General features: G+C 39.4%; 1 protein-coding gene across 1 annotated transcript in view; it reads right to left on the bottom strand.

Annotated features, from left to right (window-relative positions):
* Positions 1 to 3592, bottom strand: part of LOC118790458 (protein NLRC3-like) — a 47042-nt gene extending 43450 nt beyond the window's left edge. Inside the window, exons 1-2 of the mRNA XM_036547376.1 lie at positions 3394 to 3592; positions 3127 to 3252 (exon numbers count right to left, since the gene is read on the bottom strand). Coding sequence (XP_036403269.1) covers positions 3127 to 3252; positions 3394 to 3521 — 254 coding nt within the window. The 5' untranslated portion in view covers positions 3522 to 3592. The remainder of the gene's footprint in view (positions 1 to 3126; positions 3253 to 3393) is intronic.
* Positions 3593 to 16081: the final 12489 nt, after the last annotated feature.

Raw genomic sequence — 16081 nt, 5'->3', positions numbered from 1 at the left:
AATGGCTCCGTAAGAAGCATCTCAAGGTCCTGGAGTGGCCTAGCCAGTCTCCAGACCTGAACCCAATAGAAAATCTTTGGAGGGAGCTGAAAGTCCGTATTGCCCAGCGACAGCCCTGAAACCTGAAGGATCTGGAGAAGATCTGTACGGAGGAGTGGGCCAAAATCCCTGCTGCAGTGTGTGCAAACCTGGTCAAGAACTACAGGAAATGTCTGATTTCTGTAATTGCAAACAAAGGTTTCTGTACCAAATATTAAGTTCTGTTTTCCTGATGTATCAAATACTTATTTCATGCAATAAAATGCAAATTAATTACTTAAAAATCATACAATGTGATTTTCTGGATTTTTGTTTTAGATTCCGTCACTCACAGTTGAAGAGTACCTATGATAAAATTACAGACTTCTACATGCTTTGCAAGTGGGAAAACCTGCAAAATCGGCAGTGTATCAAATACTTGTTCTCCCCACTGTATATATATATACATTTTAGACTTGATCGTTGGACTTAACTGCCAGCTAGCTAGCTAACATTAGTTTAAACTAATTTGAACAGATGGAGCTGGGTGCTAGTTATTTCATTAAGTTAGCTAGTGATAGCTAGATAGGTAGCGTTATTATCTAACTAGCGGGTTAATGTCAGTTGCAACTAGCTAGTCACTTAGCTAGCTAGCTGGCACAGTTAGACACAAAGATGTTCATACAAATGTTCGAATAAACGTGCAAACATAAAACTACATCCAGAAAAGTATTAATTTATTGCATGACTGTGAATAGTGAGTGTGTGAACGAATGAGCGATTTCGGACGCAGCCTTCGTCTTCGCAACACTTCTGCTAAGTAAGGTTGCTGGTTTTTTAAAATGGTGCTTATATCCTTTCACTGCAACTCTGCAACGAGATTTAGGGAATTATTGCTTTAAAAAGTAACAGCGGCAGTAAAACTGTATTTCACACTATTATGGATAAACTTTGCAATTAATCCGCGGTTCACATGCGTGCCGAAAAGGGGGGGGGGGGGGGGGGGGGGTTGATCCGTTACACCACTAGCTTTTATATGTCATTATAAACAAGCACAATCATGTGTTTCCTTTTCTGATGTCATCAACCATGCAGCAGATCATACTCAAACAAAAGCAGTTTCACCATATTTATTCAAAACCCGCTCAAATCTCAGGTAAGATCTGGGTACCCTGGGCTTGGATAAACCCACTGGGAGTTCTCTCTTGGCCAACGTGACCTCACCTTGACTCAAGGGGGTGATGTTCCTCTGTAGACATATTGGGACGCACCATGTCATTTTCACTCTTCACAGACAGACAGCTGGGTATCGGTGACTCTGATCTCTGCGGTCTGACTCTGGTAACAGCACATGGAGACAGAACTTTAAACTTCACATACATTTTTCTGTCAGTTCATACACAAATAATTATACAGTGAAGAAATCTTCAGCATAACAGTTCTATGTATATTAAATGGAAAGCACTGGAGGATAAAAATGCATATTATTATCTTTTTGAAGTTTCAGATAAGGGTTCAAGATGACAAACACAAGTTTGCCTTCAAAGCAGCTGATGATCTCAGTGTCTTCCCTGTTCAAGGTCACAGCATGTCTAAATTATTTGATATTCTTTTCCTTTGCTTCTGATTGGATCTGAATGTTTTCAGTTCAAACCCCTATTGCCACTTCCTCTTCAGACTTTCAATCTGGCTAAACTCTGAAATTTATTCAGAATCTGAACAGTTTCATTTATAGTTGAAATCTGGTGTTCTGATTTATTCTGTGCACTCAGGTGTTGTTAACTCATTTATAAAGCAGTATCTTTAGACATATTGTTCATAAATACATGCATAAAATGTTGATATTTATATTGGGATAGCAAGTGTGCCATCTGCCAACTTGCGGGCATATCCCATACATATACAGCACCTACACTTAGGCTACTTTTGGAATTTCCTAAAGAAATAATCACAATGAGTATGAGGTCTGCCTCATTACAAACATGTACTTATGTACCATACGAACTCATTGAAACAGACATCATCTGGATACAAAATCATGCGACCATACTAGGAATTCCAAAACTTGGACTCTTTGCCCTATCTTCCTTATCTTCTGCTTCACCGCAACCTTCCTCCTGTCTTAGCTCTGGCGCTGACTAGCTAGCCAAGTAGCTATATTCATGCCTAATGTGCCTTGTGAAGCCCATAATATTTGATGAATATTTCATGTCCTACATCTGTTTAAACATAATCTTGAGTCTGACTTAAAAGACAACAGAAGTAAATGTGAATGAAAATGTGTTTTTTTTTTTTTTTTAAGTACGCACTTTCCATTCAGGAAATGAAGAAATGGAAAATTCATAACACATGCCACGACTGTCAGGGTTTTGTTTTTCCCTGTCCATGTGCTTTTGTTTTCCTTGTGTTCCAGCCCTGCCCCGCTCCCCGCCTGGTCCCCGCCCACCTGATTTCCTCATTGCCTTCACCTGCCTGCCTGCTCACCTGCATCCCATCTCCTCGTCACCCCAGCCCTATATCTTCCCTGCGTGTCTCTGTCTTGTTGCTAGCTCATTTCAGTGTTTTCTACCTGTCTTGTCCCCGCCGTAGTTTTCCTGCTCCTTTGCCGCATTGCCGATCCTGCCTGATTCCTGACTACAATTTCTGCCTGCCACTTAAACTCGACCGCTTACGACTCACCTGCCTGGTTCCTGACCCTGTCTGCCCCGACTCCCGATCCTGGATTTGCCTCCAGACTGCTTCTGTGTTGTGAACCCTGCCTGTCTCTGGTCTTACCAATTGCCTACCGATTTCAATAAACGCCTGGAACCAGAAAATCCTGTGGTTCATGTGTGTGTCCCAGTCACCGGCATAACAACGACACTGAATCAATTCACTGAGCTGAGTGCTGAAAGGTTTTAACCATGTGCTGAGCTTTTATTTATCATAATAAACAAGCATGATCATGTGCTTCCTCGTCTGATGTCATAAACCATGGAGCAGATCAGACTCAAGCAAAAGCAGTTTCACCATATGTATCCAAAACTTGCTCCAATTGCAGGTAAGATTTGGGTACACTGGGCTTGGATTAACCCATGGAGACTTCTGTCGTGGCCAAAGTGACCTCACCTTGACTCATGGGGGTGATGTTCATCACTAAGGTTAATGGGATGCTCCATGGACCAGTCGCTCTTCACAGACTGACAGCTGGGCACCGGTGACTCTGATCTCTGCAGTCTGACCCTGGTAACAACACATGGAGACAGGATGTTAAAATTGTTAATTTTTTTATGTCAATTTACACACACAGTAACATGATCTTCAGCATAGCTCCTCCTGACCCTATCATGCCTGTGGCATGTGACAGACACACACACACACACACTTTCTCCTCACCTCTTGCAATGTGAGTCCACAGCTCCACTGAGGGTGTGGTACATTTCAGAGGCCACGCCCCCCTCCTCTTCTTCTTCTCCAGAATTCATGTTGGAAGCCACGCCCCCCTCCTCTTCTCCAGTATTCATGTTGGAAGCCACGCCCCCCTCTCCAGGCTCCTCTGGCTTTGTTATGGTCTATGCGATCAGTCGAGGAAAAGCTTCCATGGACAGAAAAAAAACACCCCCTGAACTGAATGCCTTGAATGTAGCATTTACATCATTATCAAGTACCACATGACCACGTGCAACATTTATGCTTCATATCATCTACTTTTCTCTCTATCTATCCCTATTATATTCTATTCAAAAAAAGCAAACTACACTAGTTTAGCACTTAAGTCAGTATCTTACTGACCTCTTGTAGTACTTTTCGATAACTGCTCTTAGCGTTGTGATGCACTTATTTGGAATTCGCTCTGGTATGAGAACCTGCTAAATGTAATGTAATGTGTGTGTCTGTTTATTATGACATCATATGATGTTGAGTCATGTTGCCAATGGCAAACATTTTAAATGTCAAAGCTTTTTCAATGTGTTTTTTTAATCTCATTTTAAATTCATCCAGTGGCAAAATGGTTTACAGCATAAAACTGTGTAGATTCTAGGGGTGTAATGACACAATTGGCTCAAGGCGTGGTTCGAGACACAACACTGGGATCATGTTTCAAAACTGTCAAGATATTTGGCAATACATCCTGACAATTTAGGTTAATTGTGCAAAAGTCCAACAACAGACACGCCACCTCTATGATCTTTCCTTGCCATGTAATCTGTTATTTCCACTAAAAGAGAGTGATTTAATAGAATTAAATGGGGTTGCTACTAATAACAAAATTACATATTTAGGAGTTGGTGTTAATAAAGATGAAGATGAACGCACTGCAGTATACTCAATTTTAATCCTACTCTTGGGAAGGTTAGGTTTTACTGTCAAAAGCCAAAGGTATATCAAGATCTGTTTACGTCTTCTTATCCTTAGACATGCCTCATAACATATGCAAGGAACATCACTCAACTCCATATGGAAGAATAGATCTCACTACTTAAAAAAAAGATATTTTATGTAAAAAGAAAAGTAATGGTGGTTTGGAAGTATTAAGTTACAAAACCTTAGCATATTCAAGGTTAACAGGCTTATCAGACTCATTGATGAAACAGATAACATATGGAATACATTTCCAAAATATGTGTCTACTCTGACAGGTGGCAGAGATGTTTTATTGATAAGCAATTGGTATACAATTGAGAAATTACCTGTCAGATTCTCCAAATTTCATAAACAAGCCCTGCTAGCCTGGACAATGGCTTATGACCATAACTTTTCCCATAATAAATGTTTTATTTGGAGTAATAGGAATATTCCTGATGGATACTTACTGACATGTAGTGAATTTCTTAATAAATCTGGAATGCCAGTTACACCTAAAGGAATTCAACAAATCAAGACATTGATATTGCGGTTGTTGATAATAGTCTTTTTATTGGGGAAACTGACATTTGGGAAAACACAAATGTACAAATAAGCATATTACAACAGTACAGTAATACTAGTATACTAGTAAGTATAGTATAGTAGTAAGTAATGTATAAAAAATTATATTGGTCTTCTATTTTTAGGAAGTTAAATTGGAGTAAAGCTTGGAAAATTTTTGATGTGCAAATAATCCAACAAGAGAAGTGGTATTTAAATTTTTACACGGTATATACCCAGTTAAAACGAAAGATTTAGGATACTTAAAGAATATTACATTTTGTGGACTAAAGGAAAAAACAATAATACACCTCTTTTATCAATGTACATATGCCAAAATATTTTGGATTGATGTTGAGACCTTTGCAAGACCTTTGTTAGAAGAAAAACTGGAAATATAATTGTTTTGAATGATTTAAATGTTTGTATTTATTTTTCCGACGACGACATTAGTGCAAACTATTTTTTTCTTAATTTTTTAATTATTATGGGTAAATATTATATACGCAAGAAGAGATGGACTGACTGTAAACCGAATTTTAATCATTTCCTGCAGCAGCTGAGAGAACACGGCGTAACAATGGAAGGATTAAAAACAAGAAAGCGCACAGCACAGGACTTTGAACATTTATATTAAATATATTCGTACGTGATGATTAATTATACTCTGGCTTTGTTCATGTTCATGGTTTGTATAAATATTGGTGTAAATGACGGTTTTGGGAATAAAGAAAAGAAACGAAAAAAAAAACTTCACTTCCTACAGCAAACTATTCCACAACCCCGCACGTCGTTTTCAACATTCTTAGCTAACAGTGTTCAGGCCTTGCAGCGTAAATCGTTCATTCTCAAGGATTTGGACATTGCGAGTCGCATCCGTTTGAAATAAGTTTATAGCCACGGAAAGCCCACGTAACTCAAACCGAAACAGTATAGTGTTCAGCCATTTTAAACATTTTCCATTGGGTGTATTTGATGCATGATTACAGTTTTATCCGTCACAGTAGCTGAATACACACATTCACAGGGAATCTGTATAAGATGCATTGATAAATATTCAGCGTAATACATTTTTATTACCCATTTTAGGTAAGGTCCGCTTTAGGTCACTAGAAGAACTGCGTCACACGTATTGCTTCCTACCGCGCCGCTCTGGTACTTTAAGCGAATACAGGTTCAGGAAAGGTTCAGACGAAACAACGCTTTGAAATACCTTTCACATCCTTTTCCACCTTACCAACAAATTTGTGAATCTGTCTGTTTTAGCTTTTACTGCAAAAAACACTGATTTCCAGTAACTCTGCAAAATGCGAAGGTCAAACTTGTACACAACACTGTGATACTGCGATTACCACAATGTTCAGCTATGCAGCAATAAGGTTGTGTTTGTGTTGCCTCTCACCTTGACCAATTTAAATGACGTCAGCAAGGGCCCAACCATTTGTGTCATGTTGTTTCGAAGTACAGACTAATTTTCAATGCCTGAGTGTTGCATGGTTTCAAAAGTATTTTCAAAGCAGGACTGCATATATGTCATGTAAAAATTATATATAATTACTTTTAGGCATGTAATTTAAATCTTTTGAAGAACTGGGCCAACATAGCATGGCACTATATAGCAGTGGTAACATTATATTATACTATCGTACAGTCCCTCTGTCATGTATATTACGTTTCACTTGCATGTTAGTCTAGTGTTAGTGTTACAAAAAAAAAACTTTCGGTTTCGTTTTGTAAAAGCATTCTGATGGGGAAATAGCCGACGCCGTCCCTGCTCACTGTAACTAACAATTACAGACACACGCGTACACTGTATTAAAGAGAGAAACGTTCATACTACTTTTTTGGACACTCGATGGACTAACAGTCAGCATTTTGTGGTTTTCATTCCGTATTTGCACAGTAAAATGTAAATGTAAAAGCTTGTAGAGGCACAAAGCAGACTGCTAAATGAGTGGCTGTTAGCGATGTTACGGCGTAATTAAAACCATATTACTGAAAATATAATATTGCCTCCGTATCAGAATCCGTTCCCCTGGGGTGAAGGTAAAGCTTAAGGTTACGGTTAGCGTTAAGGTTAAATGACCCCTTTGGACGCAGTAGGAAGGAGGGCGTAACTGGCGTCGGAGAGCGATTAAACAGGTGCTGAAATCTGAAAGGAGCCAAAACTAGCAGGGGGAACCAGATCTGATCCAACGACTATCATACTCGATGTAAAAAAATAAATTAACAACGGCCCAGTCTATCAAGCGAAGCTTTACACTGCTATACGGTGACGTAGTTTTGCAATATGAGCTGAGGATGCTAAGAGCTAAGAGCGGAAAGCTGAGGCTGAAACCCAGCTAGCAAACATTTCACTGTGGGCATTCTAGCAACATCAGTTAAAGCACAACTTCATGATAAAGAAATGTTCAGATAAAACAGCAACATTCTGAAATACCTTTCAGCAACTTTTCCACCGTACCAATAAGTTTTTGAATTTGTTTGTGAATGGTGTGTCCAAAACAACATTGTGGCAATGCTGTTGCAGTTTTAGCTTTTAATGCAAACAAACACTGATTTCCAGTAATGATGCAAAAAGGAAAAGGTCAAACTTCTACACAACATTGTGATATTGCGATTACCATAATGTTCAGCTACTGCAATATGGTTGTGTTTGTGTTGCCTCTCATATTTTGGCAACACCTATTAAGCACAGACAAACAAGTACACAACATACAAAATTGTGTAATTATAAACCATTCTACAATAATGGAGAAGATCCATTATACCAACATTATGCTCAACATTCAATTAATAACAGAGAAAATTCCTTCCCCAAAGCAGGGGACTACCACATTATCTCCAGTTTATATTAAGCACCTCAGCTCAGATACCAACAACAATATTGGAGCATTCAACTCATTACGATATTGTGGGACAATAAAATCTAAAATCCCTCTCTCTGAAAACGTCAGATAAAAATCTCTCTGATAAAAATCTGGAATACGTTTTTTGAATGCTACTCCTACCACTGTATCACCCTAAAACAGCAGGAAATGAACCTTAAGGCCAGCTGATAGAAAACCTCTGTAAGATCAGCTACACTGACACTAAGCTACACACCACACAGAGCAACACAAGCCTCCAGCGCTCTCAGAAAGTGAAACCTAATCTTCACTCCACACAAACCGCTCTGAAAATTGAAAACAGGGCACAGAGAAGACATCATACACTGCTACAGAATTTATGGAAGAGATTAATCCAACACTAAAACTACAGCAAGAACAATAATTATGAAATGCAACCAAAAAAAACAGAGTGCTGATGTAGATACAAAATCATCTCCAGTGCCCTGAAGAAAAATCTCGGAGTAATATGAACATACCACATTCATTTTTCTTTTCATTGTAAAAAAAAATACACTGATGTAATGTAGGAATAATGCATATTACTAATAATGGACCACTGTTTAGACCACTGTTAAAACATCATGGATAGCGTTGCAGTAAACATTGTGAAAGAGCAAAGTTTAATATCGTTAGCTGATAGACACAGACCAGCGACATAGGCATATACACATATATGTAGACATAGACTATACACATAATTGAAATAAACGTGTAGTGATGATTTGGAAAATTCATTAAAGCTACACATTCTGATCAGACCGAGTTTACTGCCAGCAATTGGTTATCAGATATGCAGGCATATGCAGATTATTAAATATGTTCTTCCCTTTGTGATCAGTGATAACAAAGGGAAGTAGGGGAAAAGAACAGTCCAGACTCGATTGAGAGAAAGACTTTGACCCGGTGTCACCGCCTGTTTCAAGAGCAAGGTAAATCTGAATATTTTTCAGACCTAATTAAACACGTTCAAATCTTGTACTCATGTCCTCAAGAGAGAGCTGCCCCCAACATTAAGGCAGGAGCAAGAGGCAGTGGTGTCCATTCTCCCACAGTCATTTACATCAGTCTTCAACCAACCGCACAATTAATGAGACAGAGCCCAAATTAAAAGGCATTAATATAAATGGAAAGGAACATAAAATCTGACTTAAAGCGCATGATGTTCTGTTGTATCCTGCACATCCTAGTATCACATCAAATGAAAGGTTTTAATATTTATGGATCCTACTCTGGGTTTAAATGTTGGAAAAACGGAAGGATTTCCTATAAGTTTATTCAAAGCTAAACAGATAAGCGTTCATTCCCTGTTTAGTCGTCCAGAAAAAAAGATATTTAGAAATGAACACTTCCACTAAACCCTCTTTGAAAAGTAAATTGCACCGTTTTAATCCAATCAACAACCGACGCTGAAGCTGGTCAACATTACCCCTAACACTCATTGAAAGAATTAAAACTGTAAAGGTGAATGTGACACTACAATAAATCATACGAAAAAATAAATCTTTAGCTCGCGCGGGCATCCGCGTCTCGAGCAGCAACAGTGATTTTCTTGCCATTTCCAAACTAATTTATTTATCCAGTTTGTATACATGTAATACACTTTTGTCTGATTAAAATGATTAAATACACACATTCAGAGTGAATATAAAATATTTAGTCTTCTGTACATGTATGTCGGGTAAGGGCCGTATATGGCACATGGCAGCATCTAGATCGATATCTACGTCACACCTGTTGCTTCCTGGCAGCGAACGTTCGGCTCATTCTTTGACACTGTGTAACGCGGTTACAGGCTTCTGTGTTTAAAGAAATTATTTAGATTGCACACTACGCAATTCTTGCGTGACTTATTGGAAATTACAGAACACTTGTAAATATCTTAGAATTTTCGGAAGTGTCGAATCGCTGAAACTCTTCTGGACTTTATCTACTTGACTTGATGCTATTTAATGCCACCATTTTCTTCAACTTCCGTGATGAGTCTAGCGACTAACAATCAGACATAAAAGCATATGTAAGTTTAAACGTGTTCTCCATTTTAAACAAGCCACCCATAACACTCCACTTTTTAATAATTTTATCTATTCTTACTTTGCAGACCTAATTATTCGCACCGCTCTCCAGCATTTTAACAATTGACTTCTGAAATGGCGACTGTTCAAGTTGCTGCCAAAATACTTTTAATTTCGCTTTCTCATGAACACGTATAGCCTTCCGTTTGGACTTTACACGCTTGACACCGCCTTCTCTAAGAGCCTAACTCCTATAGCATCACTGATTCGCCTATCCATAAAACTGAATATGCTGTATGTCTCAATGCCGCAGTAGCGTACGGAGCTAACATCAGAACATCACACTGTAGCACTTACAGATTATCGGTATTTTCCGTTATGTTATATCAAAAACTGCAGATAACTGAGACTAGTTGTGAAACGGCTGTCAGCTCGCTTGATCGGGATATTTTCATGCGATTCTAAGCAATTTAGATTCAGCGCAAACCTTTGGGACATTCATTTGCTACCTTTAAAGACAATAAAATCAAATTCGATTTTGACAAGGGGAGTTGTCAGTGTTTTAAAACTTTCGAAAAGCATTTGTCACCTTTTACCGCAGCATGAATTAGGCCTACTGCCCGGTGCACTAAAATGGATGTATTGTTTAACAGACAGTACATTTGTGAAAATCACCGAGAAACGGTTAAAACGCTGCGATCAGAGGCACAGCGAGGGTAGCACAGGAATGTGGCGCATCACCTGTTCTTTTTTATTCTTTTACCACTTATTTGTTGTTTATCTTATTCTTACACGATCTCCCACCATGCTGTAGCGGCATCTCCCGCAGCACATTCAGTAGTCAGCAGATTCCCCGTTATGAGGGAGAAGGGCTTCTTTATTTTTAGTTCTGGCCAGGGCATCCCTTAGTCTGTTCGAAATCAAAATTGGGGGGGGGGGGGGGGGGCATTTAATTCTTTCCTCGTATTCGTTGATTCTATAACTGGTGTGATAAATTGCCGTCTCATTGGGTGTAATTTTGAGCCACACTGCAGGGGGCGCTGTTTCTGCTCATCAGCTAGCTGAACTCTCTGGCGGGAGCAGGATCGCGCTCGCGCGCACGTTTACTGTAGTTTGTTTCCGCGAGCTCCAAGCTTGCAGTTGAAAGAAATCCAGTGACAAACTGATGTGAATCGCCTGCCCCGATACCGAGCTTTAGATGCGAAATTATTGTGTAAAGCACAACGAAGAAATATATGAATAGTTTGTTGCCTGTCCGGCTAGTGTCAGTCATTCTAGCTAATTGGTTGCTAACCTGCGTCTCCCTCTCTATTATTTCTGTGCTAAATAATTGTTGATGCGCAGCACTAATAGTGAAAATGAATGAAATGAAGTAACGGTGTGCACACCTTGACTTGTACCTTTTTTTTAATGCCGCACGGATGTTTCAGGCAGATCCTTTCTTCAGACCGCTTTTCTGGCAGTCATGTCAACGCATTGTTTCCTTTATGTTCAGCACTAGTAGCGATAGTAATCTTTCTATGCATTTGGGTGGATTTTCTTATTGTTTGTGGTTATGGTGTGTGGAATGTTTGGTCAATACATGTGGCTGACAGTGAGACGTTAATGGCCTATTGCTGTGGGTAATTGTTGCCTACAATATTTGCTCTGACGCGATTCATTTCCGTATCATCTCTCCATTTACGCATCCGCGTGAATTTAGTAATAATTCATGATGCCTGTGTGTGGCAGAGGCTCATGATGTGGCAGCCCTCATGGCAATGTATACCTAGGCTGTGCGTAGTTGTTGCCTGCGTAATTGTTGTGAGGTTATACAGTATTGTGTACAGAGTGCCATCCTCCTCCTCCTCCTCCTCCCCTTCCTAAACATAACCTTCTAACACCAATATTAGATAAAAACGTGATATACTGTGAAACCGCCAGAATGTTTAAAAATACCGTGATACAAATTTTTGGTCATACCGCCCAACACTAACGTGAATATAAGCGTCAGGTATATTGCCTTGGAATTGTGTGCACTGTAAGAGATCTCGTTCATTGTGACATATTTTTAGCTCACACAACTTCAGTTTGAGATGAAAATATACTTAAATTTATACATACCTGATTCGCTCACATATTGAAAATAAGTGAAAATTGTTAAAAAAAAAAAAAAGAAAAGTGTATTAACGAAAAAAACCCACATACGTTTTTTTCAACACACATTGGGCTAACGGTTAGCATTTAGACGTTTCCCTTTCCGTATTTGCATGGTAAAATGTAAATGTAAACACTTTTAGGGGCATAAAGCAGACTGCTGAACGAGTGGCTTAATGTCACAATGCAATTAAACCAGTAGGAAGGATGACGTGACTCACGTGGGAGAGCGAGTCAACAGGTGCTGAAATCTGAAAGGAGACAAATCTAGCAGGGGGAACCGAGTCTGATCCTATGCCTGTCATACAGAGGATGAAACCCAGCCAGTAAACATTTCACAATGAGGATGTTCTACCCCCCCCATCTCTACCTCCATACAACTGTGCAATTCCACTGTGCACTTTAAGTAGTTTTTAAAAGGTCATATTTACTGCAAGTTTTTCTTTATATTTAAAAATGTGTCTTTTAAATTTGTATTTTATTGTATCTTATAATGTTGTGTGCCTATGTATTGTGTTTATATAAATGTTCCACAGTGCACTGTAGTTGCAGACCACCTACAATTTTGTTGTACCCCACCGTGCAATGACAGTCTATTCTGATTCTGATTGTAGCAACAAAGGGTTTCACCTTGGGTAAATCACAACCTTCTAATATCGTTCAAGAAAAGTTCAGATGAAACAATACATTAAAACACCTTTCACAACTTTTTCCACTTAACCAATAATTTAGTGAATTGGTTTGTGCATGCCTGTATGGTGTGTCCACCACAAAATTGTGGCACTGCTGTAGTAGTTTCAGCTTTTGGTGCAACCAAATACTGATTCCCAGTAACTCTGCAAAAGGTGAAGGGCCACAACTTGTATACAACACTGATTCCCACAATGTTAAACTACAAGAAATAAAGTTGTTTGTGTTGCCTCTCACATTTTGGTAACATTTACTAAGCACAGAGAAAAACACTAGTACACAACATACAAAAATGTGCAATTTAAAACCATTCTGCAATAATGTACCAAGTCCATTATACAAATATATTCAGCATTCAGATAATTAGTAACAGCTATAAATTCTTTCCCTGAGGCAGGAGACTCCCACATTATCTCCAGTTTATATTAAGCACCTCAGCTCAGACAATATCGGAGCTTAACATGTTACAATAATGTGGGACAATACACCAACTTTGGCCATCAAAACTAAACATGCAGTGGCAGTATTTGATACACTGAAAAATAAACTAAAATATCCAATAAAAATCTGGAGTAAGTTTTGCGAATGCTAATCCTACCAATGTATCACCCTAAAATGTGCACTGCAAGAGTTCGCTTTTACTTTTCCACATACATTTGGCTCCTCGCGAATTCAGTTTAAAACAGCATTACACACGCATCTAATTCAGGTGGTCACTCTGCCGTCATACAACCCCTGTACACGCCGCAAATTTTTATCTGCATCACACAACTCTTGCTTACTGTCAGGACACAGGCACGGACTCAGACGCGGACCACGAGTGCTCCAATTCCAGGCGTTTATTAACCGAATCGTCAAACAAGCAGGCAGTCCAAAACAGGCAGGGTCAAAAATACCTGGTAAGCAATCCAAGGGCAAAACAAGGATCAAAACAGCAACAGGCAGGGTCAAACCGTGAAGGCAGGCAGATCAGGCAATCAGGACAGAAGGGCAGGCAAAGACCAGCAAAATCCAAACAGAGAAACAGGTGAGAAACGAGACAGGCAGAAACACTGAAATGATCTGGCAAACAACACAGAGACAAGCAGGGTAGATATAGGGCTGGGCTGATTAGGAGATGGGAAGCAGGTGTGCAGGCAGGCAGGTGGAGACAGTCAGGTGGGCGGAGACAGGGCGGAGAGCGGGGCAGGGCTAGAACACAAGGAAAACAAAAGCACATGGACAGGGAAAAAACAAAAACACAACAGCTAGGGGGCGGGAGCCCTGACACTTCCTGCTTTGCTTCCAAGCAGACGTTGCCCGTATGCCCTGATCTAGGACCAGTCTGTTGTTTCTCTTTTAATTGTTACGGATAGCAGTGTATCTGGAGAATCTGATCCTAGATCAGCACTTAAGGACAACTCATTCCTTGCAACGTCCTAACAAGTGAACGTTTAACTCCTGTAGTTTTTCAGCAAACAGCGGTTGCAATCTATCATAGCTAATACACGTACCCTATGGAAAGGTTGAACATAGGGCACTTTAGCTCATAACATAGCTACGCTGAAGTAATGATAAATGTTACAGTTTCAGAGCATCCACCCTTAAAAGAACAACCCCTACTGGTTTATAAATCAGATTACGCTTTCAAATTCGGTATTGTGTTCTCTATCGGTCATCTTCCATTGCTATTGAGACCATCACATCTTAAATAGCTCTAAATTTCGGCGGAATGTATCGCCTTTTGGATCTGGTGGATTTCTCTATGACATTCGCTCCCACCATTTTGTTCTTTCTGAATTCCCCTTTTCAATCGAGCTATGTACCAATCACCTGTCAAACAACGGAACAAGAACAGGTGTTAACGTTGTTAGGAAGCGGTTTCATTTAGTCTCCCATTACAAAAGAAACTTCCTAAGACATTTAGATTCATTTTGATGCAGAAATAATTATTGCCTCAAACAGATCTTACCCCGGCGCCGCAGCTTTAAAACAAACGTCCCCTGAAATGGTGACTGTTAAAAAAAACCTTCGGTTTTGTTTTGTAAAAGCATTCTGATAACTGATAAGCGCACTGTAACTGTTTATTAGAACCACACACGCGTACACTGTGTTAAAGACAGAAACTCTCACACTACTTTTTTGGCCACTTGATGGACTAACAGTCAGCTTTTTGTGGTTTTCATTCCTTATTTGCACGGTAAAATGTAAATGTAAAAACTTGTAGAGGCACAAAGCAGACTGCTAAAGGAGTGGCTGTTGGTGATGTTTCGGCGTAATTAAAACCACATCACTGAAAATATAATATTGCCTCCGTATCAGAATCCGTTCCCCTGGGGTGAAGGTGAAGCTGAAGGTTACGGTTAGCGTTAAGGTTAAATGACCCCTTTGGACGCAGTAGGAAGGAGGGCGTAACTGGCGTCGGAGAGCGATTAAACAGGTGCTGAAATCTGAAAGGAGCCAAAACTAGCAGGGGGAACCAGATCTGATCCAACGACTATCATACTCGATGTAAAAAATAAATTAACAACGCCCCAGTCGATCAAGCGGAGCTTTACACCGCTATACGGTGATGTAGTTTTGCAATATGAGCTAAGGATGCTAAGAGCAAAGAGCGGAAAGCTGAGGCTGAAACCCAGCGAGCAAACATTTCACTGTGGAGATGTTCTAGCAATATTTTTTTGCCTCAGTTCAACCACAACCTCATGATAAAGAAATGTTCAGATAAAACAACAGCATTCTGAAATACGTTTCAGCAACTTTTCCACCGTACCAATAAGTTTTTGAATTTGTTTGTGAATGGTGTGTCCAACACAAACTGTGGCAATGCTGTTGCAGTTTTAGCTTTTACTGCAACCAAACACTGATTTCCAGTAATGCTGCAAAATGGAAAAGGTCGAACTTCTACACAACACTGTGACATTGCGATTACCATAATGTTCAGCTACTGCAATATGGTTGTGTTTGTGTTGCCTCTCATATTTTGGCAACACCTATTAAGGACAGAAAAACAGAAGTACACAACATACAAAACTTGTGTAATTATAAATCATTCTGTAATAATGGGGAAGGTCCATTACATGAACATTATGCTCAGCATTCAAATCATTAATAACAGCAATGAATTCTTTCCCCAAAGCAGGGGACTCCCACAGTATATGCACTTTATATTAAGCACCTCAGCTCAGATACCATCAATAGTACTGGAGCATTCAACTCATTACAATAATGTGGGACAATAAATCAGCTCTGGCCATCAAAATTCTTTAATGAAAAAAAAAAAACAAAAACACACAGTGACACTAATCAATATATATATAAAAATAATCTAAAATCCATCTCTCGGAAAATTTTTTATAAAAATCTGGAATACGTTTTTTGAATGCTACTCCTACCACTGTATCACCCTAAAACAGCAGGAAATGAACCGTAAAGCCAGCTGATAGAAAACCTCTCTCAGATCAGCTA

Source organism: Megalops cyprinoides, chromosome 1 (assembly GCF_013368585.1).
Source record: "Megalops cyprinoides isolate fMegCyp1 chromosome 1, fMegCyp1.pri, whole genome shotgun sequence".
In the NCBI taxonomy this organism is placed as follows: domain Eukaryota; kingdom Metazoa; phylum Chordata; class Actinopteri; order Elopiformes; family Megalopidae; genus Megalops; species Megalops cyprinoides.
The sequence above is the reverse complement of the archived record's forward strand: the minus strand, read 5'-3'. Positions and strand labels throughout refer to the sequence as shown.